At 43.9% G+C, this 17,170-nt stretch overlaps 1 protein-coding gene across 23 annotated transcripts in view; it reads right to left on the bottom strand.

Moving 5' to 3' along the window:
* The window catches only part of MICAL3 (microtubule associated monooxygenase, calponin and LIM domain containing 3), a 250,936-nt gene that overhangs the window by 153,206 nt on the left and 80,560 nt on the right, over positions 1–17,170 (bottom strand). For all 23 annotated transcript variants that reach the window (XR_006288634.1, XR_006288637.1, XM_043539986.1 and 20 more), the window contains 3 exons: positions 12,096–12,479; positions 1,932–2,139; positions 393–509 (listed from right to left, as the gene is read on the bottom strand). Coding sequence is in view for 21 of the 23 variants with exons in the window: in XM_043539986.1 (XP_043395921.1) it covers positions 393–509; positions 1,932–2,139; positions 12,096–12,359 (589 nt within the window). In the remaining 2 variants the exon portion in view is untranslated. The remainder of the gene's footprint in view (positions 1–392; positions 510–1,931; positions 2,140–12,095; positions 12,480–17,170) is intronic.

Raw genomic sequence — 17,170 nt, 5'->3', positions numbered from 1 at the left:
CTTCAAGCTGCATGGTTCCCCTCTGTATTTGCGTCCCACCCTCCTTCCCCACTGCTCAGATCCTCTTCAGATTTGAAGTAGAGCAGAAATTGGAGAGGTGACTGGTCCACACTGCCCCTTATGCCCTCGGTTCGGCGCACATGGAGACGAAAGGTGCAGGTGCAAACCAACAGACACTGCTACTGAAGAATTTCTGGTCCAAGGCAAAGAGAGCACATCCAAACCCCCAGTGAATATCCATAGGGACCAATCAGAAGCAACGAATTTATGTACTAGAAGTAAAACCGATTGGATTAAACTACCCTACTTCTTCAGTCTGAAGAACAGCATTGTGTGCATGCACCTGTCCCATTTTTACTCCCCTACTCCCCCCCCATTTCGTCTTTACTTACTCTCATTCTCTTGGTCCTCAGGGGGATAGACAAGCCCCTGGAATTCCACATTGACATGGATCTCTATTCCCAAGATCAGGGCAACCTTCAAGAGGATGAGCTGGAGCTGACGGATACCTGAAGGATAGGAGATAGACAAAATCTTTATTATAAATGTTCATCGGTGCACATCTTATGGAAGCACCAGTTACTACATCAGCCTCTTCAGATCATTTTTAGAAATAAAGCATTTTATAAGATGGTTTTAAAGAACACAGAAATCACTCTCCCAGACCAATGGGCAAGTTTGTCCAACACCTGCCTTCCTATCCAAAGGATTGTGGTCCAGAGTTCATGGCAGGGCATCAAGCTTCACACCTCCTGGTCCTTCGAGAGCTAGCACAACTTCTTAGAGTGAGGTAGACAGTTGTAGGCCTGGAGGAATACTACAGGAAATAAAGACACTGCTACTCTGCAGGGAAAACTCTGCTGGCTAATTCAGGACTCCACTTAATTGTTGTGATTCAAGGGCGGGGGAGAAGACGGGGACAAAAGAGGATGGAATGCTCTGTGCGTGTCTGTCTATAAGATCAAAGTTCCAGAGATCTTTCTGTCAGTCCTATCTATCACTTCAAAACAAGAGCTAGACCTTTTTCCTACACTGGAGGCCAAGTCCTGTTTATCAGCTGTTGCTAGGTAGGATTTGCTTCCCTATCTTCCAGCTTTTGTTTGCTCACCACTTGGCAGAATACATCCTTGGGTTAAAAGGAACTGGCTGGGGACATGCCCAATACATGATCAAAAACAAAGGAATGCATTACCCTGCGACAGTGAAGCATAGTCATTCTGCTTTAAAATGGCAGTAGATCCCCCATTTAAATCAAACTTATCTTATCTTCTCAGTAGCTTGATTCCTAACCCTCTACCCAATCAAATCCTATTCATAATCTGGCATCTTTCCTTGTCCTCAGTCACTTTCCTAAAAACATTAAGTGGCGAATCCATCTTCACCACTCCTTTCCACTCTTCCAAATGTATAGATTACAACCTATGTGAAATTGTCTTATATTGCCTGTACCAGGAGTGTCATAGCTTTATTTCTACATTTTTGGGTTTTGCAGGGCCATATGCAAAGTGTGATGTTCAGGAGTATTAGGCCATTTTCTGCAACTTGCCTAGCATTTCTAGGGCAAAGGATTGGTGTGACAGTTGCAGGGGTCTCACTGAGGCACTTAAAGAGAATTATCAGTTGGAAGGGGGGGAATTGGTTCCCCAAGTCTAATTTTCAAAGTAGAAAGGAAGGGTTAATGGCAAGATCACAGGTGTATGCTGGGTTGCAATTACAGGTTCTGCAACAGCCCCACTTTTAGCCCACATCTTGGTCTGGCCCAAACAATGCTATAAAAACACAGGACTGAATTGCATCAGTCACATATTACAGGGACACAGCAGATCAGAGGAGCTGTAGATCAGATTTTATTGAGTCACTAAATGATATCTCCCACCTTTTCCCTGAGGAGAAGTGAGATTGGATGTGTGGATAACAGATGCTTTACTTACTGATGTGGTCGATGGCTCCTGCACAGAACTTGCCATAGAACTTTTTGGCGCCAAGGCCCCGCAAGTCGTGTATGGTGAATGGCCACAGGTGCAGCACATTGTTGCGAGAGAAGGCATCCCGCTTTTCTATGACCACTACCTTGGCTCCTAGTAAGGACAGGTCGATGGCTGTACGAAGGCCACAGGGTCCAGCCCCAATTATGAGACACTGCAAGACATTGGCACCAAACAATGTTACAGACCTGAATAAAAAAAATATTTCTACCACATCTTCAAAGTAGCACAAGGCACTTCACTTAGGACTATTGTCCTATAGCTGCATCACAAGCTGGGATTTCACCAGACACAAACCCTTTTGATGTCACCTGTGTGCTCTGTCACTAATCTGTTAATGCAGTTACTGCAACCTGAATTAAAGTAAGAATGTTACACCAGTGGAAAAGGTGAGGAGCGAACAAACCAATTGTGTATTTTCAAGTCTCATTGAAGAAGTGTGCCAAGCTGTACTCTTCCATCTTTGTAAAATTTGGGTAGTGTCAAGAGTTCCAAAGGATCCTGGCCCAGTTTGTATTAAATTTCTCTCCTTACAGCAGGTAATTTAGCCATTTTCTCTTTCTACTTTTACTTCCCAAAGCCTGAACTGGCCATTTAGGAGGCAACTACCAATGGCCTTGCCTACACAAGACTTTTTCCTTAAAATTTCCCACTGCCGTGGAGCTGCATCAGTGGTAGCAATGGTGAGACTACTAGGTTAGGCAAGACACAGGAGCTAGGATATTTGAATCAATAGCTCACCGAGTTCTATTCTGAGCAGCACAGGACAACACTGCAGTAAAAATGCACAGATTTGTGGTTACTCTACCATTCCTACCGTTGCCACCGTCAAAGCAGCAACACTGGGAAGTTTTAGGAAACAAAATTTAGCATAGACACAGCTCTTTTCTAACTGACTAGACAATTTCTAGCAGGACACATTTCCCTTCAAGTCTACTTCTGCTGTGTGCTCTCTCTTCCTCCCACCTCATTCTTCACTCCACTTACAAGCGCTATTAGTATTGAAGGAAAGTAACTAGTAATCTGAACATAATTACAGAGCCAGCTATCTTTGAATAGTGAGAGCACCATAATGTCTTAGTAGGATTAAAAAACTCCAAGATGGCATGCTAGCATTACTTACCCAGAGTGCAATCCTGCGGCCTCAGAGAAACCCTGTATACTAGCCCAAATGGCTCACAAAGTGATTTGTAGTAAACAGTCCACCTTTATCATATTATTTTTCTGCCTGAAAACATAGGAACTGACTTCTGTTGAGTACAAAAAACACCTGTTTTTCCCATTTGTTATCGATTTCTTTGTTGATCATACAATTCTCAAAAACTTTTCTTCCGTCTGTCAAGGTTCCGAAGAGGATAAGTATTACCTAGTAGCTGAACAGCTGCATCTTTATACAGTTAATGACCGCTCCGTTTTTTTCGCAACCACATCCCCAAAGAGGACTAAATAGGATATAAGCATCCAGGCCACATTTACACAGCCAACTTTTATTTTTCTGATGACACTCCCATTGTGAAGTAGTCATGATAGGATCCAAGAGAGTAAATGAATTATTTTATACTGGACAGCTCATAAATTCAGGTCCACAGAATGTTCCTGTATATTAATTAGCAATGATTTTGTCCTAGTAAGGTATTTTTCTTAAATTCTACTTCTCATTCTTTCTTCAAATACAAGTTTAAGTCATACTTAAGCATTTAGATATTCTGAATGTAGCACGTAAGGCATCTAATAATATATTGATGGATGTCCATTCTTGTGCCTCCACAGGACAACTTATTAAAAAATATTACTACTAAGCTAAGAGTCATTCAGGGATCCCACAGATATTTAAGCAAATTGTTTTTAAACCGATCATCTCTTCCTCACACTTCCAACCCCTTTCCACGTTGAGACCTCATGCAAAAACTGGCTCTCCTGTAAGAATGTTCAGAATTCAAAGCGCTATGTATTGGATTTATAAGGAGGTGCCAACAGTAATTTAACTGAAGCTCTACAACTGGAGACAGTGACAAGTTCTAACTTGAGGTGGGAATTATGATCAATAGCCGCAACAACTTTGTGCATTATACGCAACTTCCCCCTCAAAAATACCCTATAGCTGAGATTTTTCAGGAACAAGAGTAAAGGCATTTGGAGCAGTGGTTCTCACAGTGAAATAACCCCATGACATTACATTTTTAATGCTTATGCCACAGTGTTTAAGTGCTCAAGTCTGAGCAAAACACTATGTGCAACTCTTCTGCTTTAATACTCTATAAGCATAATTTTCTGGTTAGCTGAATGTTGGCTATATGCTGCAATGACTGAATTCACACACCTGCAGAGCTTCAGTCCAACACAGCTCTTAAGATTGTAGAGCTAAAGCTGTGATTCAAAGGATTAGCACCCCCCCTCTCCAGTTTCACAGCACTAAGGCTTCTGATTACCTCAACCCCTCAACTTCACCCCAGTTTGGATGTTCTGAAACTTTCCTAAAAATTGGTCATGTGTGCGTGCATGAAGTTATTCTAGAAGTTATTCTAGAAACGATAGATAAATGTCCTGACTTAACATATGTAAAATCTTAGCCCTTAAGGGAAACTTCAAAATAGTTTTTTTTCCCCATTTAAATTTGTGTGTGTTTTTAACTAGTTGTCTGCAAACTGTGTTTAAAAGCAGGAATATAAAAAATTGTAAAAGTGAACAAGTAACATAAGCTTTCTTTAAATCAAATAGACTCAACTCTCACTTGAGCACTATGTATAGTACAACTATGGTCATTTCTCAGACGTCATATATAAAAAAGCCTTAATGGGGGATTCAACCAGCATTTGAGACAAGTAATTAACAGCATTAGAGAAACTAGGTAAAAGTAAAAACTCATATGTGCATTGCATTTCTCTACATGAAAACAGCCCAATGCGGGATATCTGTTTAAAGGCATGCAGCAAATCTTAGAGCTGTGCATGTGTCTTCAAGAACATACCACTATTAGCAGTAAATATTTCATACTGTAGCCTTTAGTTACCAACCCTATAAAAACAGAAGTGAACAAACAAACAAACAAGGGAGAAAAACTGAAGTAACCTTCTAATATCCAAGTGGGGAGTTAAAGTTCAGTCATCTAGATTACAGATCATTGACTGCACATTAACAGAAATTACTTCCGTTTCAGTTTCTGTAATACAGGAATTAATCAAGACATTTGCTTCCTCAGGGAAGGTGAATATATAGCAATGAACAACATCTCACCCTTGGTGAGCGAAGCAAGACATACTTCCACTCTAATTTCTTGAGATTCTTAATTGTATCATACTCCTCTCTCTCACCTTCCTTTTTAAAAGAAACTGGGTGATCACTTATAAAAAAGAACTCATGAGTATATTTAAATGTAGAATTACTGAAAAATTATTCTGTGCAGATAACCAGATAACTGCACTGTGAGAGCTTAATTGCTAGAGGAAAAACATAGCACAGAATGTGATTTTCTCTTCCATACAACTCTTTTAATGAATTCTGTTCAGATTTAGAGCAGAAACTCCTCATTGTAAGTAATTCATCTTAAAAGGCTGGTGTGTGCTGTAATGTAGACTTGTAAGCACACAGAATGTAAATGTAGACCTGTAAAATTCTCTCGGTCCTTCACCATACTGAGAGTGATGACATAAAACATTTACCTACCTTTCTGTAACTGTTATTCTTTGAGACATGTTGCACATATCTGTTCCTCTGTAGGTGCATGCACGCCTCACGCACTTTTCTCCTCTCAGTGGTACCTGCCGAGCTGGCTGGAGTCCTCAGCTGCCACACGCTACTGTGTGCTGCTATAAAAGGACAAAGCCGACCTTCGACCCACCCTCAGTTCCTTCATACCAGATGGACTCCGACAGAGAGGAGAAGGAGAGTGGGTTGTGGAATGGATATGTGCATCACATCTCGAACAGTTACAGATAGGTAGGTAACCAGTTTCTTTCAGTGACTGCACATGTCCATTCCACTTTAGGTGACTTAAAAGAAAACATGCACGAAGGTGGGTTCGATGTCTACCAGAACAGAGATAGTACGACAACCTGTCAGAAACTGCCATTGTGTCTGGACTGATGGGAAACGGCATAATGAGAAGCAAAAGTGTGGAATGAAGTGGCGGCTTTACAAATGTCTGTGGTTGGCACTTGAACCAAGATAGTTGCAGAAGTTGCCTGTGCTCTGGTAGAATGCGCCAACATTCTAGCTGGTGGGATTGGATTAGCTAGTTGGTAACATAAACAAATACATGAATAGATCCAGGATGAGATTCTTTAAGTAGAAACTGGCTGGCCCTTACATCTGGGTCCAACAGGAGAGACAGGGGTGGCTCAACAGACAAGGATAGCAGGGTCAACTCAGTGCTGATGAGGTCACGCCGGTGTTATAAAAAAGATTAGGTGAGCATGTGCTTGTGTCACTTTGAAAATGACTCTGAGAAGGCAAAGAGAATTGGAGGGAAAGAGTACAGGAGAGATTTCTTCCAGGATAGGAGAAAGGCGTCTGTCAGCAAGCTTGGGCCGAGTCCTCAGGGACAAAACTAATAATATTTTTTGTTGGTTCTTGTTGAAAACCGGTCCACTTGGGGAGTCCCCCACAGTTGTAAGATGGACCTAGCCACATCTGGACACAATGACCACTCGTGGTAAATCGGAGAAGGATCTGCTCAGCTGATCCGCGAATGTGTTTAGTTTCTCTGGAAAATATGAAGCTCTGAGATTAATTGAGTTGGCTATACATAAGTCCCAGGAGGCAGTTCGCCTCTGGAACAGTTGGTTGAACCATGCCCCTTCTTATTTGTTTACGTAAAACATGGTCACCAAACTGTCAGAATTAACTACTTTTTGCTCCACTACGTGGGGGAGGAAGGCCAAGCAGACTAGACATACCACTCAACTCCCTGACATTTATAGAGTCTCTAAATCTTAAGACAGTCAAAGACCTTAAGTCTCCAGGGATCGTCCATGAGTTCCCCAGCTCAGAAAAGTCATATCTATGACTACAGTGAGGTTTAGTAGTGAGGAGGAGAAAGGGAACCCTCATGCACTCTTTCAGAGGGTTTATCCACCAGCTGAGAGATGACAAAATTTATGTTGTCACTCAAAGCAGTTTGTCTAAATGGTGACAAATCAGAGCATAAACTGATGTTAGCCATGCTTGCAGCTTTCTGAGGTCTAATCTGGCATGATGAACTACATACTGCCATGTGACCAAGAAGATTGAGGCAGCTGCATACCATTGTGAACAGGAATGCTCTCATTTGCAGCACTAAGTCCCTGAAAGTTTCAAACCTGGCTTGTGGTAGAAAGGCCTTGGCTTTCATGGAGTCTAAGAATGCCCTGATGATTTCTATTGTCTGTCCTGGTTTTAGGATTGATTTGTCTCTATTTACGAGAAGCCCCAGTGCGTTGAACATGGACAGGACAGTTGATATTCTGGATAGGACTTGAGCTTTGGACTGACCTCTGATCAACCAGTCATCCAGGTTAAGGAATACATGGACATCTAATTTTCTTAGGTGAGCTGCTACAACTGCCATGCACTTCATGAACACTCGAGGAGCAGCTGACAGACCGAACAGAAACACTATGAACTGATAATACAGTAGCAGCCATTCACCATGAATCTGAGATACTTCTGATGGTTGTGATGTATTGTGACATGGAAGTAAGTGTCCTTTAATCCAGGACAGCGTCCCAATCCCCCTGCTCCAGGGAAGGAATAACTGAAGCTAGGAATTTTATTTTCTTCAGGAATTTGTTTAACTCCCTTAGATCTAAAATAGGTCTAAGACCCCTTTTGTCTTGGGGATCCAGAAATAGCGGGAATAGAAGCTTTTGCCCCGAGGTACAATGGAACTTCCTCTATGGCCCCTGCCTGAAGAAGTGATTAGACTTTGAGATTTGAAGGGCAATCTCAATCTCGTTCTCATTCCTGAAGAAGGACAGGGAAGAAAGGGTGCAGGGAGAGGGGGTAGAACTGAACTGGATGGCATACTCCTATTCCACCATGCTTAAGACCCATCACCAGCCTGAAGTTATGTGGGTCGAAATACCAAGGAAGTGCGATAAGCGATTGGTAAGACTACGATTTAGTCATGGGTAGTTTTAGTAAAAATCTTGAACAGATCACGGGAAATAAACAAAAATTCACAGCACATGACCTGTCCATTTCCTTTACTATAAATACCCCTGACTAAATCTTAGATGGGCGGGCCCCAGGGCCAGTCCCACCGGCTGCTAGTTGGGCTGTCCCCGGGGCCAGTGGCACCAGCTGCTGCTCAGGTGGTCCCTGAGGCCAGCAGCCACTGAACAGTGACTGCTGTGACTGTCCCTGGGGCCATTACTCCAGCCATCCCCAGACCACTGCTCAGGTGGTTCCTGGGGCCAGCCTCACTGGCTACTGCTCGAGCAGGCCCCGGGGCCAGCAGCCAGAGGCCACCGTCCTCGGGGCCACTGCTCCAGCCAGTCCTGGACCACTGCTCAGGCAGTCCCTAGGGCCAGCAGCCGGGGCCACCCCAGCAGCGGCCGGTGCAGCTGGCCCCGGGGCCGCCCGAGTGGCTGGCTGCGGGGCCGTTCCAGCAGCGGGTGGTTTGCTGTCCCCCAGGCCAGCTGCATGGGTAGCCCTGGGGGCAACCACACTGGCCACTGCAGAAGTCATGGAGGGTGTAGAAAATCACGGAATCCATGACTTCCGTGAGCTCCGTGACAGACACATAGCCTTAGCAATTGGTAAACGAACACTGGAGAACAGATGGAGCTGTAGTAACTAGTACACTCTCCTTGACAAACCCATCAAAATGCCTGCTTGGATGAAGTGGCTGGACAGGACGATACCCTCTGCCGTCCTCCTTTTCAGCATCAGTGGGATCTCCTAGAACCTCAGCTCTTTCTCCTTAGTGGATCTTGGGACTGAGGAAAGCAAACCCCGGGTGTCTGTATGGCTGCTGCGGATGAAATGGCTTTTCTTTTTGCTGCGGGGGTATGCATCCCAAGGGTTTTGAATGCTGCCACGGAATTCTTAAGGCTCTGAAGCTTGTCGTCTGTTTTCTCTGAAAAGAGGGAGGAATCTTATCTTTCTTTAAGGTCCTGGATAGTCTGTTGGACCTCTAGAGGTAGCCCAGACAACTGCAACCATGAACACCTTCTCATAGCAATAGCTGATGCCATGGTTTAAGCAGCCGAGTCTGCGCTATCCAAACTATCCTGAAGAGCAGTCATAGCAACCAGTTTACCCTCTTGAGCCATTACTGCAAATTCTTGTCTACAGCTAGGGCCCTACCAAATTCACAGCCATGAAAAATGCACCACAGATTGTGAAATCTGTTCTTTTGTGTGCTTTTACCCGATACTATACTATATAGATTTCACAGGGGAGACCAGCGTTTCTCAAATTGGGGGTCCTGTCCCAAAAGGGAGTTGCAGGGGGGTCACCAGGTTATTTTGGGGGTGGGGGAGGGTCACGATATTGCCACCCTTACTTCTGTGCTGACTTTAGAGCTGGGCGGCCAGAAAGAGGCAGCTGCTGACTGAGGGCCTAGCTCTGCGGGCAGCAGCATGGAAATAAGGGTGGCAATACCATACCATGCCATCCTGACATCTGCGCTGCTGCTGGCTTTGCCTTCAGAGCTGGGCTCTCGGCCTGCAGCTGCCGCTCTCCAGCCGCCCAGCTCTGAAGGCAGCATCGACGCCAGCAGCAGAGTAAAAGTAAGGGTAGCAATACCATAACCACCACCCCCAAACAATAACCTTGTGACACACACCCCCCCCCAACTCCTTTTTGGGTCAGGACCCCTACAGTTACAACACCGTGAAATTTCAGATTTAAATAGCTGAAATCATGAAAAATTATTTAACAAAAACAAAAAAACAAAACGTATGACCACGAAATTGACCAAAATGGACTGTGAATTTGGTAGGGCCCTATCTATAGCCCTCTGGTAGCTTGTCTTTAAATTTCATAATGTTCTTCCAGAGGGTGAAGTCAGATCAACTCAGGAGAGCACGTTGGTTTGCAATCCTGAATTGCAGGGTTCCTGAAGAATAAAGCTTGCAACCAAACAGATCCAGCTTCTTTGAATCTTTGCCTTTAGGTGTGGATGGACGCTTTTTGGCGCCGCCTTTCCCACACATTGGCAGCTACCAACACAAGAAAACCTGTGAGGGGAGATGAGGATAAAAAAAATGTTCATACCCTTTAGAGGGGACAAAGTATCTTCTCTCAGCTCGTTTTGCTGTGGGGGCAAAGAAGAAGAGCGTCTGCCTAATTGGTAGAGCTACCCTGGCTGAGGTGACTGATACCAGGTTGACTACTAACTTTTAAGAGCTTTCGTGCATCTCGTCTGCCTGACTGGGAAGTACAGAGGCAACTCTTTTAAAAAGACCTTGATGAGCTCTGTGGTCGTCTGGCAGTGGCTCAACAGCCTCATCGGGTGATGAGGATGAGGAAGCAACAGGCATCTGAGGTGGCAGTTGGTCTGTGTCGTGTGGCAGAGAGGGGGCCTGAGTGGCTTCTGGCTGCTCGGTACCAATCTCAGTACTGGGAAAATGATGCTCTTTGTGCTGATGCCTCTAGTGCACTCTCCATGACAGCAAGCGAGATGATTGAAACGAGGTCGAGGAGGGGGGAACACACCAGAATGGCCACAGAATTAGGCCTGGGACCCATCGACCCTTAGGAGGACCTCAGTGCAGGGGCTGCTGCATGGCGCAGGGTCCCAACTACTCTGATGGGGGTATGTTCCCCCATCCTGGGCGGGATACAGAGGACCTCACCTCTAAGTCCCAGGAAGAAGAGTCAGATGTTTCTGACAGTGGAAGTGCAAATCCAGATGTGACTGGTGAGAGGTAGCCTGAGCCTTGGCATGGCGGTATCACGGAAATCATGGGAAGCTTTCCCCTAGACAACATGGACTTCTGTGGAGGCTTGGGTAACAGCACTGCAGGATCTGGATGAGGTGAGGTATGAACCATGGGCATCGGTACCCGCTGAGGACCTTCCCTGCTGACCATACCGGTACTGTGAGGCTAAGCATGTCTCTTGCGGCTGCATATGCCTCTGGGGTTGTTGGGATCAGCATCATCTGTTGGCTCTGAAAATGCCTTTCCGGGGGACAGCCTCAACAGACTTGGTACAGGCTCCCAAGACGGTGATCCCCTCTAAGGAGGTGACAAGCCTGCCTGGGATGGGGGTTGTCTCTACTCTGAATGCTTCTTCAGGTTTGTGCCTCTGTCTGGCTGCAGTACCAACACAGCCAAGTGAGGAACGGAACCTGAGGAAGGCCTGAGCCTTTTCTTTGGTCCTGGGGTACAGTCCCAAGAAGCTGCAGGCATCTCCGGCGAGCACTCCATACCAAGGCTGATGTTCTTGAGGCTCTCTCCCCGCGTGGCCACTCTGATGGGGGGGGTCAAAGTGCCGCCTCTATAAGCAAGCACTCAAGCCTCACCACCCTATTTTTTTTAATGGCGCTTGAATCACGTGCAAATGTGATGTTTGTCATGAACAGGGAATTCCCCCCTGAATTTCAAACAGGCTGGGTGTGGGTCGCTGAGAGGCATGGGTTTCATGAAGGTCCAGCAAGACTTAAACCCTGGGGAATGCAGTACTGTTCCGGTACTGGAAGATAAAAAGTGGTCAAAATAGACCAAAAATGGAAACCTAGCACTACAAGTTGTCTAACACTAACTATAAATAATAAACTGGTAAACAGGATCTATATACAGAAAAGGAGTGAGGGAAGCACTTGAATTAACAGGCCTGAATTGTTCTGACAACTGACACTATCAGTAAAGAGGAACTGAGGCGGGTTGGAGTGGCTCTGCCCCCTTATACCAGTGACAGAGGGCGCTCCAGCCACCCCAACGGGTACTGCTGAGGGAAAAAAAGTTTCCAACATCTTTGCACAGGGCACACGCACACATACAGTGGAATGGAAATGTGCAATTGCGTAAAGAAGAAACTCCTTTTCCTCATAAACCTTTCCCCATAGATTTCCCCTGACCCAGGCACTGCCCTTGCATATTCTGCAGACAAGTCATAGTATCAAGTTAGGCAGATCATTACTGGCTCAGGTGCATAAGCTCCTTGGAGACCCATTTTCCTTACCTTCGTGTTGGCGCTTGCTTTCCCCTTCTTGTAGTCTTTGTGGCTGCCCCTCTTGTCTAACTTGGCCCAGAGGGCTTTGGCTTTCCAGTAGTTGAGCTTGGACTTGAGTTTATGATAGAAAGAACGATAGTCCTTGGGCTTTAGCTCTAGGTAGTCACAAAGCTCTTGGAAAGCTTTCAGAGTCCCCTTACAGGTTGTGGCCTGGACAAATCTGTCGAAGAGAATGTGGGCTTGGTTCACCTTCTCATTCCTGCTTTCCTCCATGCTTCCCACTCAACAGCTGCCCTAGTTGGTGTGGGGTCAGCTGTGCTCTTCCAGTCTGGTGGCCTTCCTGATGTTGCTCTGCCCAGCCACTTTTACCTCTAGCCCACAAGCATTATTAACCTAGAAAGTAGCAGAGAGAAATGTCAATGAACTTGCATTTTTACTCATGTTTCTAGAGTTACAACTTTGACCACCTAAAGTAGTTCAATCTTTCCATAAATAGTAAGGCAACGGTCTTCACAATTGGAGGTTCTCAGCCAAGCTGATGGAGAGAAAACATTCTAAAAAAAAATTATTAGAACGGTTTTTCAAACATTTAAACATCTGATTTTTTTTTTTTTTAAGACCATCAAATCATGAATGCTTTGTCTGATTCCCTCCCACACTCAAGGTTTTCCAAACATTTGTTTCTTTTGTGCTCCATAGGCAGAAGTTTGAAGTGAATTGGATAAAATTTTGGTGAAGTTGGGGAGGGGAGGAGGAAGTGTTAAAACAAAACAAAAAAAACCATCAGGCTTTTAATTGTAGTGAAAAGCTAGACATAACCATAGCTGTGGAGAGACCAGTACCTCCATAACACAGCTGTGCTTACACCTAGCTCCTCTTACAAGCACCAGCACCACCAACATAAGGAAAAAGTTGCAAGAGTTGGGATTTCGCCAGCAAAATCAATGCTGGTTCTTTCATTCAACAAGCGACATGCATCTCTACATACAGCACCTGAAGAAGAGGAAAAAGCACGTTGAAGATGGTGCTACTGGCTGAAGAAGCCTCAAACACAGCAATGTTAAAGAGCGACCTAAGGAAAGTGATGGTGGCTACTGCACTCCAAGAAAGTTTAACCTGCAAATGGCAACCAAATGCCTGAGGAAGAAAAGACAACAATAAAAATAGAAATATCTAACTCATTTCATCAGTAGATCTCACAGTGCTTCACAAAGGAGATCAGTATCATTAGAATGAAAAAGATGCCTCCGACGTACTTGCTCCATCATACCAGGGCATTCACTTTGCCCTGTCTAGCCTCTCTGTGGGTATTCTTCTGGCCTTAATTGCTTTTCGGGAACTCAATATGATGGAGCGATTTGGATGCTGTATTATCATCACTGTTAACTTTTCTCTTTAATGGGTATAGCATTTTATACGAACTCATTAAAGGCAGCTTTGCGTTTTTTGCTGAAAGAAAAAAAAAGTACTTTGTCTTTTATTTCTATAAAAAAAATTCTCTTGTACACTGAGAAAAGAGTGCTGTTTGCCATTTCAGCATAGAATGGGTAAAGCCACAGAGGAAACAAAGCACTGGCACAGAATGTGAAAATGCAGCTCCTAGAATACTACTGAAAATAGAGGTTTGTCTTGGTTTTTTGGGGAGAGGGGAGAGGGTGGAAGGAGGCTAAGGCAGAAAAGGAATCTAAGGATTCAGATAAAAATCTTTCAGATTCTCACCAGAAAGGAAGCCAAGTCAAATCTCTGCAGCTCATATCTCTGCCCCAATCGGTCATAGCTCTGCAGCAGTTTGTTTGGGCACGTTGGATCATATCCCAACATGACAGTGAATACTCAGCGCTGGGAATGGCGGAGTAGGCTGATACCCCATTACACAACACAGAATTACTTTTTGGTTGAGAGAAACAAATTTTCACCTACGGAATCCAGAGCATGGTGGTGGGTTTACATGATTCGGACTTCATTAGTGCAATTGTTTTACTGCATTGAAGTGGTTTCTCTGATTGGCTGCCAGTAGTTATGGCCATATCAGTAACATCCACTAAGTGGTATGGAAATGACGAATCTTCCTTATTTTTAATCTTAATTCCCATTTCACAAGAGTGAAAAGACTCTCCAGGCTGTGGCTCTCAAGGCATACTTTTCCAGGGGTTGAAGACACTGTGCTTTAAGCCTATTGGATTGCTTACTTCGTTTACATCTATGTAATGCTAACTGTAAGCCCTCTCCGCAATTAGCTAAAAGCTGCAACGTACAACTTCTGTTTTGTGTTGTGTCTACTTGTCACTGACCATTACTCAAAGATCTTAACACTCAGTGTGATCCTTGCATTAAATGTTATCCAGGTTTCCTTTCACTTACAAAATGCTTCCCAATAATGAATAATCTAGATTAAGAGACATAAACCCCCTGCAGGTAATGGCAATTTCGCAGAGAAGTCCATTAGTCTACAGAGTGTTATTAAAGCACCCAGATCCAAGCCACCACAGGATTCATTCCTTAATGCTGCCTCTATTTTTATTTCGCCAAACAAATGCAGCAGGATGATCCTGCAGTGGAGTCTCCCTGTGGGTTAAACACAGAACTGCTACAGTTCCAGGAATCTATTTCTTTGCGTTTAAACTCTGCCAAGCCATGACCTTCTTTTGTAGGTTTGTCTCATTGTACACAGCTTAACCAAAGTAGTGTATTAACTATTTGGGGGAGGGAGGGGAATACAGGACTCTTCACACTCCACTTTATAAAGAGCTATATGTAAGCCACTTATTCTTAAAGAAGAAATTCAGCTGTTCTTTCTGCATGTAGCTTCACTGGATTTCCATTTACCTCCCACTGCCACAATTTCTACATTCTTAATGCAAAAAACTGAAGCCCCTGAAATCTGAGGGCAACAAGCCAGAGATCACAGGGACTACAGGAGCCAAAGCAAGGACAGGCAGAAGTATTCGCCAGGTTTCCAGGGTATAAGTATGTGTCTCTGGCTTTTCTGCAAGTCGGCAGTATCCTGCATGTTTTGTCTCCAGGCAGCTGATTGCTGACTCAGAAGCTCTGCACATTCCTTGGCTACTACACTAAAGCATTGGGAAAGAAAGACAAAGCCCATGAAGTGCATGCACGAACAGGGCTCATGTTTCTATTTACAACAATAGCAAGAGGTTGTCACTGACTAATGGTTGCAAGTACGCTCAGGATCTCCTGCTCATGCCAGGACAAAAGAAACCAACAAAAATAAAACATACTATGAACGATTCCAGGTGGTGTTTCCTCCCTACAGTCACCACAGAATGTTAATTTCAAAGTTGCATAAACATTTGAACAGATGTGCAAATGGTAAGAGAACGGGTTGCCTGATAAACTCATTCCCCTCCTGGCTCTTAAGTCCAATTTAGCAAGTTGGAAGAGGTCTTGGAGGTGATGTGGCTTTGGAGTTTGATCATGCAAGTGACTGGGAAAGCGTTAGATAGAACAAACTTTTTTTCTTCCAAGCAATATTCATCCGTTCTGAGGTTCTTGTGATTTCATAACCAGCAAAAAAAGAGAGGAATGCTCCAAATCTTTGATCTTTACAGGCATCAGCCTGAGACAGCTCTCAGAACTTAATTTCTGAACAAGCGAGGATCCTTCATATAATCCAATATAAAACTGTTATTCCAAACAGCCAAAAAGCTCCTTTTAATGCCAACAATGTTTTATTTATTACAAATTGACTCAAAGAAATGGCCCCCTTTGCAGAACATTCAACTCATGCTAAATGACACATGGATATTTACTAGGCCTTTTGGGTTGGAGAGCAAGGCCAGCTATCAGGCTGTAAAACAAAATTCAAAATGGATGGCTATAACTAGAGTTACAAAAAAAACCCACTTATTTTTGCCCCATATTATACAGACAAGAAATGGGGAGATAGGAGGACCAAAGACGCAGCTGCAATGTTTGTTGCTTCCCCTCCACAACTGAGAGAAGAACGCCAACATCATGCACAGTATGTTTTAAGATGTTATTTAAATCTGCCTCCGTTCCATAAAATTTAGCAGACAGAAAAACATACTGGACATTAGATCTGTTTGTCTTCTAATAAACTAACCAAAAGTTCAGCAGGGGCTGAAGCGTTTTGGTTTCCATCTGTATCCTCTGAACGCATTCTCCAAGGTGGAACACAGGTGGGAGAGGTATAGCCCATAAAGGAACTAAGCTGCTCAAATGAGAACCTGCTCTTCCTAAAGGAAAACAGTGCATATTAACTACTCACAAGGAGCAAGTCTGCATCTCAAGAAAACATCCCCCCGCCCCAAACCCACAAAGATTTAAAATAAATGCCCCAAAAGGAAAGAACGTATGAACTGGTGACTGCAAAAATGGCTGCATGGAAGGGTTTGGATCAGTTTATACTATATCCACGGTATCTTAGGTTTTTACCCCGTTCACCAGGGATGGTTTAGGTATACTTGGTGCCACCTCAGAGCACGGAGCTGGACTAGATTACTCTTGAGGTGCCTTCCAGTCCTACTTTTCTACGATTATATGATTCTATATTCACTATGTCAGTTGCCTTGAAATAAGCACTGCAAGTGTCTGAAAAATGAATTGAGATGTTGTCCGGATTCACTGTGACAATTATTACCTCCCTGAACTCAACTAAAATGCTATTTTGCATCTTCTTACTGCATTATCCTTAGGACTTGGCAGAACTTTTATTTTTTCATAATTCTGGCAGATACCTATGTCTATTTTTAAGCATTTTTCTTGATTTTTAATCGATTTACATTTTCATATGTGCATGAAATTAGGGGGCTTTCAGACAGTTATTTAATGATAGTCTCTCAAATTCTCAAGCAGCATTTTTCTTACTTTTCCTAACTGTAAAATTTGATTATTATGAATAGAAATACTGTTGTTGGTTTGTGTGTGTGCGCACCGTGAAACTGATGTTAACTGACATTGACTGATAAAAATCTAATGCTTCCAAGCCTAGTTACCCTGTGACCACAGCAGAAGTCCCTACATTAAGAGTGCACCTAAGTGGGGACAAAGACAAATAGACAGCTTTCTTCTTCTTCTACAGCCGGGGTTCTCAACCTTTTCTC

This window comes from Chelonia mydas, chromosome 1, assembly GCF_015237465.2.
Source record: "Chelonia mydas isolate rCheMyd1 chromosome 1, rCheMyd1.pri.v2, whole genome shotgun sequence".
Lineage (NCBI taxonomy): Eukaryota > Metazoa > Chordata > Testudines > Cheloniidae > Chelonia > Chelonia mydas.
The sequence above is the reverse complement of the archived record's forward strand: the minus strand, read 5'-3'. Positions and strand labels throughout refer to the sequence as shown.